This window comes from Carcharodon carcharias, chromosome 14, assembly GCF_017639515.1.
Source record: "Carcharodon carcharias isolate sCarCar2 chromosome 14, sCarCar2.pri, whole genome shotgun sequence".
In the NCBI taxonomy this organism is placed as follows: Eukaryota; Metazoa; Chordata; class Chondrichthyes; order Lamniformes; family Lamnidae; genus Carcharodon; species Carcharodon carcharias.
The window spans coordinates 30,986,624-31,007,314 of record NC_054480.1 but is presented as its reverse complement, the minus strand read 5'-3'; the positions used below and the strand labels follow the sequence as shown (position 1 = coordinate 31,007,314).

Here is a 20,691-nt window from a genome sequence, read left to right as displayed (position 1 = left end):
ATGAAAACACAAAAGCAGCATTACGCAAAATCTTAGCTGCAGTATTTTTATAAGGATAAAAAGTCTGTGTAATCATGTATGCAAGGCACACTAAGCTGTAATCCAAGGATCATGGACTTGTTTTAACCTGCTAAATCCAAAAGAGAAGGCTGCAAACAATGCCCAACATCTCAAATCAACGCCTGATATACTAATGTGAAAAATGACTTCTCTTTTAAATTTGAAGGCATGATTTCTTTTCCAAAAGACCTCTGGCATTTTCCTAGGTCTCCCTACACCAACCATCATCTCACACTATTGGATGGACAGATTACCTTCATGTCCACCAATGCTGTTATCTAAGGAGATGATTTGAAGTGTGGGCTGTTGTTAAAGGGACTTGGTTGTATTTTAAAGAAGACTTCACAAGCAGCTTGCTCGTCTAGAAAAAGCTCCTGGCAGGCGGTCTGACTGGTTATCAACATGTTTTGAGCTGCAGCAACAACTGTAATACTTGTAGTGAAAATCTCTAACGTATGGGCACAAATGCCACAACTAATTATGTCTGAGCATTTCATTTTGAAAACGGTTGTTTTACCAGGATGACAATGACACTAAACACCATGAAATACCAACCTGTCACTGAAGAAAATGCCTCAGATAGCCTTTCCAATTACACTCCCGTTACATTACATCTTTGCCTGATGAGTTTTCGCTTCTGTTTTACTTCCATTTTAATTTAAAACAGATAAACTTACTAGCTACCATAATGAGCTTGCACACATACATAAAAATAAACAAGGACCTTCAAAGTACTGTTGATGTCTCTTGTCTATTAGGTAGTTAAATACTTTCACAATGAGGTTATACAACCCCAACAACTTGTATATAAAGCCAATGATATAAAATCACTGATACTGCCACCACTGAAATAGAAATGCCTGTGTACCTGCGGCATGGGCTTCTTTTCTGGTTTTGTAGCGACACGGCCACCTCTTTTCTTCAGAGAGCTCTAAAAGAACAATAAAAAGGAATGGTTTTATTAAAATTGCAACCATTTGCTTATGGGCTCGTTTCACGATATGTAATCAGTTTCAAAACGACAGAACCAGTGGGCCATGCTCGCATTCCAGAACACCCATTTTCAAAAATAGCTGGCAACCACATGCTGAGTAGTTAATTGAGTCACACACCCTATTCCCTCCTTTCATTAAATCCTAATGCTTTAATATCATGTGCGTGCAATTATCTGTAACAAACAAAACCACTTAGTTAGGGAATATCAGTCAGATGTAAACTGAACTGTTTATGCTCATTGAACATGGAGGAGGTGGAAAAACTGATAGGGCGATAACATTATTTATAAAGCAGTCACTCATAATGGTCCTGAAAGAAAAAGAGAGAGATAGAGAAGAGAGGAGAGAGAGAAGAGAGAGAAAAAAAATCACTATTTATCTCAGGTTTAAGGAGTAACTATAATTTATTTGGTTTTCTTGTTTATCCCTCCTAAAATGCATTGGTCATGTTGGATACAAGGGCACAATGCACATGTGCATGGGGGCTGGCAATTTGGATTGATCCAGGGTCAATTCAGCCCTGCTTAACTCTGGACAAACTACAATTGTCTACCTGGGTCCCCAAGCTGATCTGAATTGCTAGTCCCACTGAAATCCATGCTGGGGAATGCCAGGCTCCTCTTGTAACCTGTAACAGAGGACTTCAGAAAAGAATCAGTGACTAGAACATAAGTCTACTTGAGCCTAATGAATATATTATATCCAGGAAGGTAAGATAATGTGGTTGTTAACAAGTGGAGAAGTACTTGGTACTGATAGCATGACCCAGTCTTCTCTTTTTGGATGGATCATCATTTCACCTACTGGGGGTTTTACTGGTTTATAATACAAGGAATGCTTTCATCCTGCAAATCTTGCCTTTTATTCATTTCAAATGCCTTTCAGGCAGCTTTTACATGTAAAATGATTCATTATCTGTTTGGTATTGAATAGCTTTTATATCCATTACTGCAAAAAAAAAATCATAGTTTTCTGATCACTGAATCAAGGTACTTGAAGAATGCTTGTGTCAGTTATCAAGAGGCAAATTAAAAGCTTTTTGTTGTTATTCAAAAAAATCCACATTTAATTCAATGACGACTCACTGCCTTTGTGCCTGGTAAGTGACACTGGCTCTTGATTCACCAGTTTTTCAATTTTATCATCATCTTCATATTCAAATCTCTTCATGGTCTCATCCCATCTGCATCTCTGTAACCTCCGCCAACCCTTAAAGACCCTCTGCGTTGTTCCAATGTTGGTCTCTTGTGCATTGCCCACCACATTCACCACACGACTGGCATCTAGTCTTCAGCTGTCGATGCCCTAGGCTCTGGGATTCCCTGTCTAAACTTCACCATAACTGGTTCACTGAGGTAGCTTGGAAATGGCAGTACATCACAAGATCTGAGCAGGTTATTATATTGCCCTCTTTGCTGCCCATGCTGTTAGGGAGGTGTAAATAAAGTTAGTTCGATAATGGCTGTCTGCAGTTGAGTATGTGTTCGTCTTAGTGCAATACACAACAGGAAGATGGTTAGGAGGATAGGATGGATTTCCTTTTTACATTTCATTTCAGAAATCAAGGACTGAAGAGTATTGACACACAGTTTTGGAACTTTTAAAGTTGTTTTTGAGGATGTTTAAGCAATTTGAAACATTGTTCTGTGTGCACCATGTTCAGTGACTCAGCATGGTAAGTAATTTAAAAAATGGCACTGAAGGCATATTTGGGGACAATGAGGGAATTTAACCCTGACAAACAGGGCTGGTGTAATTATAAACAAAGATTACACATTTTAATGAAAGCGAATAAAATAGATGATAAGGTTTTTTTCACCACGATGGGGCCAGTTGCGTTTGAGGCAATGTCTAATGAATGTTGCCCTCCAGACCCCAGTACTATGGACTATTCTGAAATTAGCGAGATTCTGGACTCATTATGACACAACTAAGAATGGGTTTGCACCTGAGAGCTGCATTCCATGTAAGGAAACTGTTGCCAAGTGAGTTTGTCGCAGATGACATCCTTGAAGGAAAGAAACTTTCTCATCACTGTAGGTATGGCGCAAATTTAGAAATCAACCTTAATTTGCAGGAGGTCTAAAGGACAATGAACTCCAGGCCAGATTTTTAAGCAAAGGCAATAAGCTGACTTGGAAGGCAGCCTGCGATGAGGCCACAACCATGGAAATAGCCACGAAGTTATTTTCCTGAGCTGGAGGAGGAAGTCCACTAGATTTCAGCAGAGTCCAGGCCAGGGCAGCCAAGTTCAGGGTGATAAATTGAGATGCTACTGTGGCAATGGTAACCACCAACCATTTCTATTCTAACTTATGCCTGTGGGAGAGTCAGTGATATCTGGGCAGCATGCCGGTATAGAAGAAACAGTAATGCTGAATGTTGTAGTAAAGCTCCAGATTGCAGCCATGCACCAGGTCAAGCTCGTGGTGGGTTTAAAGTTGGTTCAAGAGTCTGGAAAATCTCAATTACGCGTATGATAGATGTGGAAGCAGAAGTTGATGTTATCAAGTAGGAAGTTCAAGAGTTGTACTCCATCAAAGAACAAAAGAAAAGCACATGATAGATAAGAGTAATAGGGCTGAAGATAAAATTGCAGTCCCCATAGTGAAAATGAAATTAGGAGATTGACAACTTACTTTCATCTTTGAAATGGCTGCAGCCATATATATTATCTCGGAAGGAGAGTACAAGTCCTTAAGTCATATTCCCTTATGCAAAACTGGTGTGAAATTGACTAGTTATTCCAATAACAGTATTCTAGTGTTAGGTGAAGTTAGGGTTGAATATGATGATGTTTACTTCATTACTTTTAATGATTACTTTTACTATTGCCTTCACTATCACTTTCCATCAGGGAGACTTTGTTCCCTTCTACAATGGCATGGAATCGGCTTAAGAAAATACGGTTAAACTAAGCTGATATGTTTTCAGTAGGAATCCGTGAGAATATGTCTGACATTAAGGAAGTGCTAAGGGAGCACAAAGTGGTATCTCAGCAAGGAGGACCAAATGATAAAATTAGCCATCAGTACGTGATTAAATAGTGTAAATATGGACAGTCTTACAAGATTTCCCGTGAAGACTGATTCTAGCCACTAAATTACCTGCAAATTATTTTACATAAACAAATGACATGCCACTATCTGCCAGAGAAGTTAGTGAAGAAACATGCAAGGACGTGGTGCTCCGTACAATGTTCAATTATGGCATGAATGGTTGGCCTAAAGAGTGTATGATAAAAAATTGCAGGAGTATTTCACACATAGAAATGAACTAATTATAGATTAAGGCCGTCTCTTATGGGTTTAAGAGTCACTATCCCAAAAAGGTTTAGAGACAGATTGTTAGAGGAACTTCATCAATAGCACACAGGGATAGTCTGTATGAAAGCAGCAACAAGAAACTATTTTTTGGCATCCAAAGGTAGATAGAGATATTGAAGAAGTGGTGAAAAGTTGTGTCTCAGAATGAGAAATGGTCCATCCAAGCTTCCTTTGATTCCGCGGCTAAACACAAGGCAACTGTGGGAATGAGTACATGTCAATTTCTTTGAGGTGGAAGGGAAAGAATACCTTGTTTTGTTCGATAGCAAATGGCTAAAAGTTGAGTTTATGCTCAATACCAAAAATGCCAAACTATTGAGATGTTGAGAAATTGGTTTGCAATTTATGGGTTGACAGGGTTGTAATATCAGATAATAGTGCACAGTTTATGTCAGAAGAGTTTGAAATATTTCTGAGTAACAGTGGAGTCAAACACACTTTAATACTACTATATCACCCAGTAGCAAACGGTGCTGCAGAAAGAAGTGTACAGATTATGAAGAGGTCTTTGCATAAGTAATTGCGAGGTAACAAGCTAGATAGTAATTTCCATGTTTCTTTTTGACACAGGCTAGACAATTCTTTTGTTCTCTTACAGAATAACCCCACATTCTCACTTTACGAGTTAGTGTTTAAAACACACTCCTAGGAGAAGTTTTAGTTTGCTTAAGCCTGATGTCAATAGCAAAGTAAAAGACAAGCAAGACAAAGTGAAGATGAGTCTTCATACACAAGGCACGAAAGTTCAGTACTGGTCAGTAGATCATGGTGAAAAACCACGAGGGTGATAAGGAGAAGATCGCGATTGGAGTTGTTGCACAGAGCCTAGATGTATTCACATATCCAGTGAAGACTGGAGAGAAACTCCATCAGTGTCATGTAGATCATTTGCTTGGAAGAGAAAATCTGACAAAAGGAGAACATGATAGACCTATTATAATCCAAATCCCTCCTACAGTTCAAAGTGAAAGTCAGAAAGAAAGTGAAATTCAAAAAGAAACCGAAATTTTGCTGGTATTACAGAAACCACCAGTAAAGTGAGTCAAGGTCTTTGATTATGACAAATCAATCAATGTCACAGTCCCAACCAATAAGTGGAGTTGGTAGTCAAAGTTCAGGTTTGACACAGTCAGAGATGTTGAGAGAGCAGAGTCATGCTAACAGAAATAGAAATAGATACCCAGACGGAAGAGAAAGAAGCTTCCTCCAAATAAAAGGTGTGGCTATGGGTACCCGCATGGGCCCCAGCTATGCCTGTCTCTTTATGGGCTATGTGGAACATTCCTTGTTCCAGTCCTACTCCGGCCCCCTCCCACAACTCTTTCTCCGGTACATCGATGCTTACTTTGGTGCTGCTTCATGCTCTCGTCGGGACCTGGAAAAATTTATTAAAATTTGCTTCCAATCTCCACCCCTCCATCATTTTCACGTGGTCGATCTCTGACACTTCCCTTCCCCTCTTTGACCTCTCTGTCTCAATTTCTGGTGATAGACTGTCCACCAATATCCATTACAAGCCCACCAACTCCCACAGCTACCTCAACTACAGCTCCTCACACCCCGCTTCCTGTAAGGACTCCATCCCATTCTCTCAGTTCCTTCGCCTCCGTTGCATCTGTTCTGATGATGCTACCTTCAAAAACAGTTCCTCTGACATGTCCTCCTTCTTCCTTAACCGAGGTTTTCCACCCATGGTCGTTGACAGGGCCCTCAACCGTGTCCGGCCCATCTCCCGTGCATCCGCCCTCACGCCTTCTCCTCCCTCCCAGAAACATGATAGGGTCCCCCTTGTCCTCACTTATCACCCCACCAGCCTCCGCATTCAAAGGATCATCCTCCGCCATTTCCGCCAACTCCAGCATGAAGCCACCACCAAACACATCTTCCCTTCACCCCCCCGGCAGCTTTCCGTAGGGATCGTTCCTTTCGGGATACCCTGGTCCACTCCTCCATCACCCCCTACTCCTCAACCCCCAACTATGGCACCTCCCCATGCATACGCAAAAGATGCAACACCTGCCCCTTCACTTCCTCTCTCCTCCCCGTCCAAGGGCCCAAATACTCCTTTCAAGTGAAGCAGCATTTCACTTGCATTTCCCCCAACTTAGTCTACTGCATTCGTTGCTCCCAATGGAGAGACCAAACGCAAACTGGGCGACCGCTTTGCAGAACACCTTCAGTCTGTCCGCAAGAATGACCCAAACCTCCCTGTCGCTTGCCATTTTAACACTCCACCCTGCTCTCTTGCCCACATGTCTGTCCTTGGCTTGCTGCATTGTTCCAGTGAAGCTCAACGCAAACTGGGGGAATAGCACCTCATCTTCCGACTAGGCACTTTACAGCCTTCCGGACTGAATACTGAGTTCAACAACTTTAGATCTTGACTTCCCTCCTCCATCCCCACCCCCTTTCCGTTTCTTCCCCCTCCCTTTTGTTTTTTCCAATAATTTATATAGATTTTTCTTTTCCCACCTATTTCCATTTTTAAATCTATACCTTTTATGCCCTTTTAGTCATATTTCACCCCACTCCCACTAGAGCTGTACCTTGCGTGTCCTGCCATCCATTCTTAATTAGCACATTCTTTTAGATAATATCCCCACCTTCAACACCTCTTTATTCTTTTGTCTGTGCCATCTTTTGATTATCTGCCCTATCACTGCTTGCTTGTCCCTACAACCACCCCCCACTTCTCTCCCCCCACTTTAAACCAGCTTATATTTCACCCTTCTCCTATTTTTACTCAGTTCTGTTGAAGGGTCATGAGGACTCGAAACGTCAACTTTGTTCTTCTCCGCCGATGCTGCCAGACCTGCTGAGTTTTTCCAGGTAATTCTGTTTTTGTATTAGCCACATAGGTTAACTGAAATTATGCGGGGAGGAAGGAAAAAAAAGATGTTCTTTTCATTGCTTCTTGTCAATTGATGATATTTTTGTTCAACACAAAAAGTAAGGTACATTACTCAAAGAACTGGTCATGTGTGTTTTGGTTGTGATTGTAGTAAAAATAAATATGCAACTCAACCTGTTAAATTTTCAGGTAGCGGTTTAATCATACTGAATTCTGGAAAATTATGTATATTTACTGTTTAATATTTTAATTTATAAGTTGTCTTTTTAAAATGTGGAGGGAGTATAGTATATTGCAAGATCTAAGCATTTTGTTACATGGCCCTTTCTGCTGGGGAGGTGTAAAATAAAGTTAGTTCAATAATGGCTGCCTGCTGTTGAGCATGTGTTAGTTTTACTCAGTGCAAAACTCAATAATCCAGGAAAAGAAACCATAGGCATTTATCTGTGTTTTTTTTTTAAGTTTCATTGACAACCAAAAGGAATAAACTAACCAATAGAAGATTTGGCATTACAAAAACCAGTAAAATATCCACACTCTGAGAAATACATAATGAGAATCTAGAACAATTCACAATGAACACAACATTGATGCATTTTGCCATATGTATCTCATCTCCTAGGTTACACGACAACATTTTAGAGATGTTAGCCTGGCTCAGATCCCAGTAAATTACCAAGGCTTTCCCTACGCATTCTTATGCGATGATGTTAAAAGTAATGCAGGCAATAATTTGAAGCTGAAATCTATTTGTTTGGTCTCTGTTTAACATTGAAATCCACACATAGGAACTAATGATACAGCAGCAAATATGATACGAGATTAAGAAGTCTAATTTAGCAAATAGAAAAATTGTACCTTATGTCATTTTACATTAAACTTCCAGGCATTTTTTATGGTTCACTGTACAATTTTTTTTTAAAGTGAGTTTAAACATTAAATGTTTGAAAGAATAAAAGCTCCTTGACTTAGTTTGAGGCTGTTACGGATATACTGGGTGTTGGCAGCCCTTATAATTTATTTAGTTATTCTGACTGTGTCAAAGTTCCATATGAAAGATTACCAATTTAAATAAAAGCTGCAGGAATCCTCAAGACTGCCTTCCCTTAGGTTTGCCAACCCATCAGATTCCTGAAAACATCTTCTAAAAGGAATATACATATCTGGGTGCTGTTGCTAGCGGTTCGGGTGAACTTTCTGCTTTACGTTGCCCCCACTCACTGCGACATCACTAGCTGACACTACAGAGAAGGCTCTGGCTTGTTGACGTCACTCCCAGAGTTGGGAACTGGTTGGTGTGCTGGCAACAATCAAGTGTCAATGGTGAGAGAAGGGAGTCTTTCACATGCTGGGGGTAAAGGTGTAGGATCAGGAATTGGAAGAAAGAAGGAGACTGAAGAATAAGCGTCAGGGGATAGGAAGAGGGATGGGGGCTTGGAGACACAGTGAGAATAGGATGGGGACCCGGGAGGGAGAGAAGGATATTGACACCCAAATACCCAACTACACCCAAGCACAATCCAATTTTTAGATCAGTGTCAAAGACAAAATCTGCAGCAAATACATATTTCAAAGAGGCCGGTGTGGGGATTGCGAGAGGAGGAGATGGCAGACAAACATATACGGCATGAAATGGTGGGTTTCTTCTCAAAACATCAACTATTACCAACTACTGATGTGATGCACAATGTAAAATTAAGCATAGTTGCCACGACAAAGATGAATGAAATCAGTGATCCAGTTACAGATGTTTCTCCTGCTAAACACTTAGCTCTGATCTTCCTAGCAGAAGATAACAACGTAACATGCTCCCATCATTCAAAGATCCATTTATTTTTGTGGTCTCCAATGCGAGAAAATTTTATCTAGCTAATTAAGGGCAAGTCTACTCGCCCACAACAAACAATCAAAAGTGTAATTTACAGATGCAGACCTGATATGAAGCAACAATACATGTGCTTCACATTAACCATCTGTCTCTTGTGGAGCAGGCAAATCAGCTTCATTTTGAACATAATCAAATTTCAATCAATAAAATACTACAAGATTACTAGACCCAAGAGAGACAGCTATGGAAGATCTCTGCACAAACACCAGTACTAATGCACAGATCAGCTGCATATCCTAATAAAGAGGATGCTGAAATTTTGATGGAGCATATGTCTTATTAGTTCAACACTAATACCCAAAACTAAATAAGAAAATGGCCTGGTATCAGTTTCCAGCTGTAAGGCATGGCTACATTTTACAATATCTGTGGGCCAAGTGTGAAGCAGCAGTGAATTTCATGCCAGGTCAATTCAGATTATGGCAAGAGGCCCAAAAAAAGTTTAAAAAAAGAAACATTAAAAAAATACTTTCCTTATAAGCCTTGTATAAGCAGATTGGCTCGCTAGTTCCCACATGTAAAGCTTAGGCCTCCGCCTGCTGCAACTCCTGCCTACCCATTGTCCTCACACCCCAAATTGCAAGACTTTTCATCGATCAGACCCAATAGGTGATCACATCACTTACTTGGTCTCAGTAGGTGACCTGCGGGCCATGCGATTTTTCGACTATTCCCGACAACTTCTCACCTGGAATAGGTGGAAAGTGGGCCAGTGGCAGTTAAATTAAACCTGAGGAATAAAAACCCTGGGCCTCATTTCTGGAACAGCAGGCAAGCGTCCAACTCACTACTCCACACCAACCAAAAACTGGGCAGGAGTTGCAGTCAGTGCCATTTGGTGAGATATTTCTTCTTCAGAGCCATTTGGTATTGAGTTCTCAAGGTAAACAGTGATGTTCCATTTTTCCCAGTCTTTTTATTGCAAAAAAATAGGCTTGAGAATGGTAACTAATTGTGACTTAAAGCACATTATTTTTCCACTTCACAGTAACAGCAAACAGTCATAATATAAATATAATATACATGAATAGAAATTCATGTATTGAAGAGAAGATGGTGCAATGGAAACATTTTGCAGTGTAAATCTTTGCTATATAGCAGTTATCTTCACTTCAAACATAATTTACAGTGTGTTCCTGGGTGCCTTGACGACATGACATAATGTTAAAAAGGTATTAGTTCTTTCTTTCTTATCCGCACAATAAGCCTATGCAGCACAAGGCTTTGGCTTTAATGCAACGTTGTCACGTATTTCAAATAAAGTTTTCCAAATACGCTTTCCAACTTGCATTTTGTATCCTCGCTTTATTTAAATAGATATACATCACTGACAATTGGGGGGCAGTGGGGGGGATCTATGCCCCTGTTGAGAGAAGGTGCAAATGAACATCAAGCATTGCTACAATCATATAAACATGGCAGGAACTAGATCAAATTTAAAATGACAGTTTCTACATCGGTGTGTGCACTGAATAACTGTGCAACACTAAAAAGAGCTGTCAGGCAGGTCATATATGCCCTCTCACCTAAACTTTGTGCTAGTGCATTTAATTAAATGTCAGGAAAGTGGATACTATGCTATGGCAGGATTTTTTATACTATGGTTGGGACACACTAGAGAAAATGCATTAACGTACTTTTTCCTTTTTTAATAGAGGTTTTAATTGAAAGGTGTAAAACTTAAAAGATGGTATTGAAAACAGCAGTTAAGAAAATGATCCTCTCTCATTGAGATTTGATGAGGTTTTGCAAATATAGAAAAGATGAGGGATGCTAGCACTGGGGAGTGCTAACTCAGAAAACTAATATCTGTATTTATTACTTCCGTGTCAAGATTCAAACTTAGGCCCCAAAAGTAAAAGCTAAACAACCAAGAATTAAGTCAAGCCTTCTTTCATTTTCCCCCAACCTACCTTTTGACTGTAGGAACAATGTCAGCCATTTGGTCCATCAACTCTTTAATGTATTTTTTATTGCATGAAGCAGTGTGTTGTAATGACATTTAGGGAACTGGCTGGAATGGGATAATGAGCTCAATGGTGTAGGGTAGACAGATCAACATCTGCGGATAGTCACTAACTGTGGGCATTCCGCTGGTCTAGTTATTTCCACTACACTTGCCTGTTGAGCTCTGTTCCACCTCTGGGAACAGATACTATTCCAAGCCTGGTGAAGTCACTAAAGCTCACTGTTTGAGCAAAACCCTTCCTGAGACATTTTTCTTGCAGTGCTTGGTACCAGTCTGAGCCAAAGAACATAAGAAATGGGAGCAGCAGAAGACATGTGGCCTGTGGAGCCTGCTTTGCCATTCAATAGGATTGTGACTGATCCTGAACTTCAACTCAATTTTTCCACCCACTCCCATATCCCGTGATTCCCTGAGAAACCACAAATCTTTCTATAGCAGCCTTAAATATATTCAGTGTTGGCACATCCATAACCCTCTGAGATAGAGATTTCCAAAGATTCACAACTTTTTTGAGTTCAGAAATTGCTCAACTCAATCCTAGATGATCGGCCCCTTATCTTGAACTATGCCATCTAATTCACGATTTCCCAGCTAGGGGAAACAACCTCTCAGTATCTACCCAGTAAAAACCCTTTAGAATCTTGAACGTTTCAATGAGGTCATCTCTCATTTTTTATTCTTGTACTCCAGTCCCCTTGCAATGAAGGTCAACATGCCACATTTGCTTTCCTAATTGCTTACTGTGCCTGCATGCTAACTTTTGTATGTTCCTTGTATGAGTACAGCAAGTCTATCCGAGCATCAACATTTACAAGTGTTGTACCTTTAAAATATTCTGCTTTTCTATGCTTGCAACCAAAGTGAATAACCTCATACTTCCCCACAATTTACTCCATTTGCCACCTTAGTGCCCACTCACTTAACCTGTCTATGTGTCTCTTTGCAGCCTCCTAACAGCTTGCATTCCCAACTAGCTTTGTATAGCAAGCTTAGATACAATTACTCTCTCATTTACGCACATTGTAAATAGCCGAGTTCCCAGCGCTGATCCTTGCAGCACTCTGCTAGTCAAAGTCTGCCAACTTGAAATGCCCCATTTATCCCTACTCTGTTTCCTGTCCGCTAAGCAATTCTCTACCCATGCTAATTTATCACTCCAAACTCCATGAGCCTTTATATTGTGTATTCATCACTACAGCTACTGATTCCCCTTTATCTACTATACTATTTGCATCCCCAAAAAACTCTAAATCAATATGCCAAGAAAGGCTGCAATGCTGACTTGTCATATTCTCCACAGGTCCTTAATCTATGCTTGTAGCAGAGAAAGGGCATTTCCACAGCTGAGGAACACATCTTCCTGCCGTTAATAACAAGTATTATGCCAATGTCTATTGAAAGGGGCCTACAAATCCTTTGAAGCATCCCCAGGAGCCAGAAGAGTGGGTCTGAGGAAACATCAGTATTGGTCATTACCGAACAAAGTAAGGCAGGCCTCTGTTAGTCACCCTTACGTATAACACGAGTATACCAATATGTACATCAATGCTAACAGACTTAATATATTGATGTATGCTCCTCTAGTTACCTTGTAAATAAGCATGTGATATGTGCAATAATACATAAAGTAATAGTTTGTTTTAATTAAAATTCCAAAGTGAACTAAAGTTATGAACGTTTAAAGTCATTTTAATATTCAAATCTTTTGACTGGTGCTTTAACCACATAATTCCCTAATATCCCTATTAAACTTACAGAATTTCAACCACTGAAATACCCAAGTATCTTTAAGGGTGTATCATTCTCTTGTTCTCGCTCCTGGTTCCCTTCAGCTCCTGCAGCCTAAAGGATGGGCTGAGGGCCTCCTACGTTTCCACCAATGCCTGTTCTGAGGCAACTAGCAAGGGGGTGACACAATAGCCCAGTGAGGATTTCAGCCTCAAAAACTCTCTCTCTCTCTCTCTCTCTCTTGCTGTGGGCAAGTCCCTGGCTTCTGATGAATTGCTCATTTAGTAAGCTAACAATGGAGCTGTTTAAAGGAGTATAGTCAGCTGTGTTTTTGAAAAAAAAATTCTGTTTAAAGAAGCCAAGCCTCACTGTTATCACTGGAGCAGGGGGAACAAAATCTCCTAAAAGAAAATGCCACTCAAAAAGATGTAAATGAGATAAAGTATGTGAAAGCATTCAGAGAACAACCCCTCACAGGATTAGTTAAGATTATCAAAATTGCTCTGAATTGAGCCAGGAAGTGGTGTTAATCAAGCATGTTTTGTTAAAATAGTGGATTGAGCCAGAATGGGTGTTAGACTGAAAAGTTCAAGGAAGTTCCATTGATTTGCAGTCTGTATATTAAACACAGGAGGAGATTTCCTTCAAACCCAAATGGCCATTTCCTGTCACAAAAACAATTCTGTGCTGCAACCAACTTCAACACCGTTGCTTGAGGTGACAGTTCCATAATATTTATTTAAAGAGGGGGATATTATAAACATCCCCTTGTTGTATTTTTTTCAATTTTCTACTCCAATGAGAGCACTGTCCACCCCACAATCACTACATTAAACAATGCTGTGTGGAGAAAATAATTCCATTAGTAAACATATATTTGTGCACAAAAATTATATTAGATTTACTACAACGTGCTGAATGTTCTGGTTACATTAAAGTTGGTAATAGTCATGAACACAAAGTGATTTCACAACAATATTCCTTTGGCTACGTTAAATGGGATATTACCCCAAAATTCTTGAAGGGGTGAACCTCTCAATTAAAATGTTGCATACACAAGGAACAAGTGAATAAAAGGATATGAGGGTAGGGTGAGAAAAGTTCCTTAGAGTGGGGGATGACTCTTATGTAGTATAAACACTGGCACAGACCAGCTGAATAGCTCGTTTCTGTGCTGTCTGGTCATCAGGTTCAGGTGGCAGGAGGTAATTGCCAGGGGCAACAATCCCCATCACAAGGTGAGTGGTGGCAAAGAAATTGGTTACTTCCCGATTCCACTTAAACTGCCTCCCCTTTGTCTAGTTTCTGTCATAATATGATTTAAACATAAATCTGGATGAAGTATCCAATTTTCTTTTGAAGTGAAATTATACCCTTTTTAAAGTCACGGGCATTTTGACTCCATTGTTTTTTTGGTATTTTCTTGTGGTTGTGTAGGTTCTCTCCACATTGCAAAAATTGCTGAAGAAATTTATATATAAACCAACAAAATGGAACTTATTTGCTGAGAAAAACTGTATATGTAACTGAGTATGTTAGGCAGGAAATGCATATTGAAAGTAATCAAAAATATGTAGATTAATCAAGAAACACTTATGTTAGTATAGTAGCACATGCACTACTAATGCATGGCACCAGAGTGGCAGAATGCAGTTTTAATTCCTCCTAACCCTTCTCACACTGTCCGGATATCCCAATGTCACTTTCCTGGCTGTACTGCTGGAAATGTCCCAGAGCAGGCATCAAATCATTGCTGTAAAAGGGAAGGGCTTGAGAGAAGCACAGTTAAGAAGATGTTTTACTGGATTATACTCATGAATCCACTGACAGGTGGCCAAAAGCAACACTGGCAATCGGTGGAGAGTTGGCTTCCTGCCTTGCCCATTTGGACACAGGGAGGTACATGCCTAAGGGACCAGCAAAGGGGAAAAAAAACATTAGAAGGGTCAGTGGCTGGGGGAAAAGGGACAGTGCAGCTGCTCAAAAATGAAAAAATGCCCAAGTTATGCAGCATGCAAATTAGGCTTAATGTGATATCCAAGAATTTCAAGTAAAAGCAAGATAAAAAGCATGAAGGAAATGCCATTTGGATCTCACTCAGGTTTTAAATTTTTTTTCGTGGGATGTAGACATTGCTAGCAAGACCAACATTTGTCACTCATACCCGATTGCCCTTGAGGTTATGGTGAGCTGCCTTCTTGAACCGCTGCAGGCCATGTGGTGTAGGCATACCCACAGTGCTGTTAGAGGAAGGGAGATCCAGGGTTTTGATCCAGTGAAGGAACGGCAATATATATCCAAGTCAGGATGGTGTGTGGCTTGGAGGGGAGCTTGCAGGTGATAATGTTCCCATGCATCCGCTGCCTTTTCTTTCTGGATGGTAGAGGTTCTGACTTTTGAAGATGCTGTTGAAGGAGACTTGGTGAGTTTCTGCAGTTTACCTTGCATATAGTACACACTGTTGCCACCATGCATCGGTGGTGGAGTTTAAGTTGGCGCTGGAGTGCTGATCAAACGCACTGCTTTATATGTAGTCGAGCTTCTTGAGTGTTGTTGGAGTTACACTCATTCAGGCAAGTGGAGAGTATTCATTCATACTCCTGACTTGTGTCTTGTAGATGGTGGACAGGCTTTTGGAGAGTCAGGAGATGAGTTACTCGTCTCAGAATTCTCAGTCTCTGACTTGCTCTTGTAGCCAATGGTCCAGTTAAGTTTCTGGTCAATGGTAACCTCCAGGATTCAGCAATGGTAATGCCACTGAATATCAAGGGGGAGATGGTTAGTTTCTCTCTTTTTATAGATGGTCATTGCATGGTACTTGGGTGGCATGAATGTTACTTGCCAGTCATTAGCCCAAGCCTGATTGTTATCCCGGCCTTGCTTCAGTACCTGAGGAGTTGTAAATGGTGCTAAACATTATTCCATCATCAGCAATCATCCCTGCTTCTGACTTATGATAGGGTGATGGTCCCTGATGAAGTAGCTGAAGGTGGTTGGGCTGAGGAGCTCCTGCCTTGGGATGCCCTGGGACTGAGATAATTGCCCTTCAACAACCACAAATGTTTATTTGTGTTAGACATGACTCCAACCAGTGCAGAGTTTCCCCCCCCCCCCGATTCCCACTGACTTCAGTTTTGCTAGGGCTCCTTGATGCCACACTTGGTCAAATGCTGCCTCAATGCCAAGCACAGCCACTCTTAGTTCCTTGCTTGAGCTCAGCTCTTGTCGAGGACAAGGCTTATTCTTTACTGTACAGCATAGGATATAAAAACAAGGGCCCAAATCTTCCAATATGGGGAGAGGCCTCTGACACAACTTACGACACTGGTACACATCAAGACCCTGAGGAAGTCCAGACTTACGTACATCTGCAGTACTTATGCAGCAAGTTTAAACTTCCAATTGCCAGCTTTACCCCGCTCCCAATAATGCAGCCCCCCCCCGGCCAGTTCCCCCAATCCCTGACCATGCCGGGAGGGAGCTGAATAGTGTACCCTTGTCATTGCCTGATAATGTAGCCCTCGCCCCCACATCCCCCTCTTTCCAACAGTGTTCAGCACTGCCAACGCAGCAACGTCACCTCTACCATGCCTGGACAGTGCTCAAGCCCACCCGCAACCTCCTCTTCCGGAATCGCTGGCACTTGTCCGGCCAATGTTGGAAGAGTCAGCATTGGTTGGGGAGTGAGGGGAGGGTTGTGCATAGTTGGGCAATGTTAGCACTGTCAGTGGGTTGAGGCTATGCAGTATTGGGATTGACTACTTCATTTAAAACAATGCAAGTCAATGAACTGAAGACAGGCCTTCAGGGGAGTGTCTTCAGTTCATGATCAGAAAAGGGGCGCAGCTACACTGGAATTATGCCCAACTATCAGCCACCCAACTCTGTTCGTCCCTCCAGGAGGCAGCATTGGAAGGTACAAAGACTCCAGTGTAAAGTGTTAAGTGGATAGATTAAATCGCAGTCAGTGTCGGACACACATCTATTTTACAGGGATGAAGAGATGGAAAACATTCTGAAACCAAACATGCATGGAAAAGAAACTAATTGAAAGCAGATAGTCTGTTTAAGGGACAGTGGTGGAGATGGGGGTGTGCGTTGGCGAAGAACTAGGACATTTTAAAGGGTAACAAATAACTAGAGAAACAGTTAATTCTGGATTAATGCATGCCTGATTCAAGCATCATGTTTCAATTCACCAAACTGCCTTCCATTTACTCTTACTGTAATAATTTTCTGATCAAGGTTGAAGATTGTTTCCAACCATCAGTTTCTAATGTTCAACATAGCAGAAATGACTAATGTCAGTGTTATCCCACATTCAATGTCTGTGAACTGGATTCCTCCCTTTGTTATTTTAACCCATTAAATTTTAAGTAGGACATCTCTGCTTAATTAGCTGGGGCAAAAATTTGGCACATACATGTTATGGATGCACATGATAATATTGCCAGTCACAATGTCTAAATTTACATTGCCATATTCAAACTCCAGGCAGTAGCATTTCATCCAAACCCCATTGCTTGGAATCCTAGAATTTTGGTCATTTTTGTCTAGACTGAATCACTGAATGCCTATTTATAAAGTCTATGGTACAAAGGTTTGCAATTGGCTATTTTTATCTGCTGTTTATAGAATGTCTAGTCAAAGTATGTAATTATGTAGCAAACTAATCATGTGTTTATCAGTATTTGACTGCATTGCAGTCCCATGACTTATATCATAATACTTGTATTCTGTACTCCGCTTGTAGATGTAAAAACGAATGGAAGACAAGTATACCAGGAGCACACCAAATATTTACAAATTGCAAAAATCCCATTAAGTGAATAATGTATGCCAAAAAGTTATTAAGTAGAAGAAATAAAAGAAGAGAAACAAGGGCGCTAAGGGGCAAACAAGTGATAGGGAGACAGAGGCACAGTGGATCGAGAAGATAGAGAAGAGGAGAAAGAAGGAAAGGAGACAGGAAGAGGAGGAGGGAGGATAAAGAGAAAATAATAGAGAAATGCGAGAAAGAGAAAACAAGGGAGAGAGAGATGGGGAAAGAGAAAGCAATGATGGGAGAGACAAGGGAAGACGGGAGGGAGAAAGAGAATAGAAGGGGAGGCAGAGGCAGTAGCAGACATAGGAACAGAGGACTGAGACAGACACAGAAAGAATAAGACAGGAGAGATAGTTTTTACACTTACTAGAACCAGTGTCTTTAGTCATGGGGGATTACGAGTTGGTGGCGCTGGTTGTTAAAGAATGAACACTTTTGTTTACCTTTTTAAGGACTGCGTGAATAATCTGTAAAAACATAGCATTTAAAGGTAAAAGTTTAAACTGTACTACTGAAGGCTTGTGCTCCAGAACTAGCCATGCCCCTAGCCAAGCTTTTCCAGTATAGCTACAATAATGCCATCCACCCGATAGTGTGGAAAATTGTCCAGCTATGCCCTGTCAACATGACGCAGGGCAAATCTGATCCAGCCTATCAAGTCTCCCCATCGAGTCTCCTTTCGATCATCAGCAAAGTGATGGAACGTATTGTCAACAATGCGATCAAGTGGCACCTAATCAGCAACAACCTACTCAGATGCTCATGACCAATCAACTTCAGGTCTTATTACAACCTTGGTTCAAAAATGGACTAAAGAGCTGAATTCCACGAAGGAGGTGACAGAGACTGCCACTGACATCAAAGGGCAGATTTGGACCAATTGTGGCATTAAGGAGCCCGAGCAAAATTGAAACCAATGAGAATCAGAGGGAAAACTCTCGAACAGTTGGAGTCATACCTAGCACAAAAGAAGATGTTTGCAGTTTTTGGAGGTCAATCATCTCAGCCCCAGGATATTGCTACAGGAGTTCTTCAGGGTAGTGCCCTCAGCCCAACCATCATCAGCTGCTTCATCAATGACTTTCCCTCCAACATAAGGTCCAAAGTGGGGATGCTAGATGATTGCAGTGCTCGGACAGAGCCTAAGCAACTTCCCTTGACGTTCAATAGCATGACCATCGCTGAATCCCACATTAACAACATCTGGAGTCACCAATGGCCAGAAATATAACTGGACTAGACATATAAATATTGTGACCACAAAAGCAGGTCAGAGGCTGAGAACTCTGCGGCGAGAAACTCACCTCCTGACTCCTCAAAGCCTGTTCGCCATCTATGAGGGAAAGTCAGGAGTACATTGGAATACTCTCCATTTGCTTGGATTAGTGCAGTTCCAGTGACACAGGAAATTATGCAAAATACAATCGAGCCACATTACTACAAACACTTCATTAGAATGGTTTGTTCTCATTGTCAGTCAATTAAATTAACTTCTGACAAGAATATCTGGTCATGCCTAAATGTTTTGCATCAAGAAATCTGAATATTAATCATGTGTGCAATGGCTTTGAAAATGGTTCAAAAACACTGCAGATCCATCTGCCTTAGAATAGTCTCAGTTGTGGCTCATTGATAGCACTCTTGCATCGGAGTCAGATGGTTGAGGGTTCAAGTCCCACTTTTGGAATATCTAAGCAGGCACTCCACTGCAATACTGTGGGAGGTGGTCTTTCAGGTGAAATATAAACTGAGGCCCGCCTACCCTGTCAGATGGATGTACAAGGTCCCATGACACTATTCAAAAAAGAGATGGGAGTAGGGTTACCAACTTATGCCATGCCCTACACTGCGCCTGGTCTGTGGTGAGAAAATTTCCTTTTTCGATATGATCTGCTTCTGCTGCCATACTGTCTCAATAGATGACGGCACCATAAAAAATACCTGCTTGAAACATGCCCACTCTGTAAACTCACTTAAGCAGGAGTGGTTTCGCAGCACAATTAATAACACCACCAAACATATAGTAAATCTCTCTGACTGTGCACTCTCTGAAAGCGAGGAGTTTGTTCTTGCACATGACTTAAAGTTTGGTGCGTCTTCATGGCACATCAATTGAGAAGAGGTATCTGCTGAGTTCGAACACCTCCACTCCCAGCTATCCCACCACAAATCAGAGTCCACTGAAGATGGTGATGAGTCCTTGAAAGTGCGCTTAGCTGATCTAGCACACATATATTGCGGGATTCCGAATGATTTTGCTGATTTTCACATGCAACGCGAATGTCTGGTAGCATTGCGGTGCCACAAGGCCAACCCAGGCATATATATATATCTCTGTAAGCCTGACACAGGGACTGGAATGGTCACCCTTAACAAGTGTGATTATATCAACAAAATGCATGCCATTCTTAATGACAGGTCCAAATTTGTATCCATTGGGCCTGCTGCTAAGCATGACCGGACAGCCTGCTCAAAAACAAGTTGCAAAAATGCTTAACAAAAACAGAATTACCTGGAAAAGCTCAGCAGGTCTGGCAGCATCAGTGGAGAAGAAAAGAGTTGACGTTTCGAGTCCTCATGACCCTTCAACAGAACTCAGGAGAGAAATGGAAAGCAATGAAGGTGAACAAGGCAAAAGAGAAATATGGAAATCTTGTTGCAGAGACGAACTGAACTTCAAGGTAGGCATTTCTTGAAAAGCAGTGGCAGTCAATTAAACACAGAGATAAAAACAAAAAACTGCGGATGCTGGAAATCCAAAACAAAAACAGAATTACCTGGAAAAACTCAGCAGGTCTGGCAGCATCAGATTTTGATGCTGCCAGGCCTGCTGAGTTTTTCCAGGTAATTCTGTTTTTGTTTTGGATTTCCAGCATCCGCAGTTTTTTGTTTTTATCTCTTATTATTGCTGAAATGCTTGTTGGATTTGTGCAAGCTGCTGGGTGTTAGAGATATGATAGAATTCGTCTTCATGGCTCAATGCATCCACGTATGTATAGGCTGCCCAAGACACAAAAGTGATGTCCTTTTATGCCCTAACTTACCTATG

General features: G+C 41.1%; 1 protein-coding gene across 4 annotated transcripts in view; it reads right to left on the bottom strand.

Annotated features, from left to right (window-relative positions):
* The window catches only part of LOC121286821 (protein SOGA1-like), a 111,467-nt gene that overhangs the window by 70,397 nt on the left and 20,379 nt on the right, over positions 1-20,691 (bottom strand). For all 4 annotated transcript variants that reach the window (XM_041203877.1, XM_041203879.1, XM_041203876.1 and 1 more), the window contains exon 4: positions 929-991. In XM_041203877.1, coding sequence (XP_041059811.1) covers positions 929-991 — 63 coding nt within the window. The remainder of the gene's footprint in view (positions 1-928; positions 992-20,691) is intronic.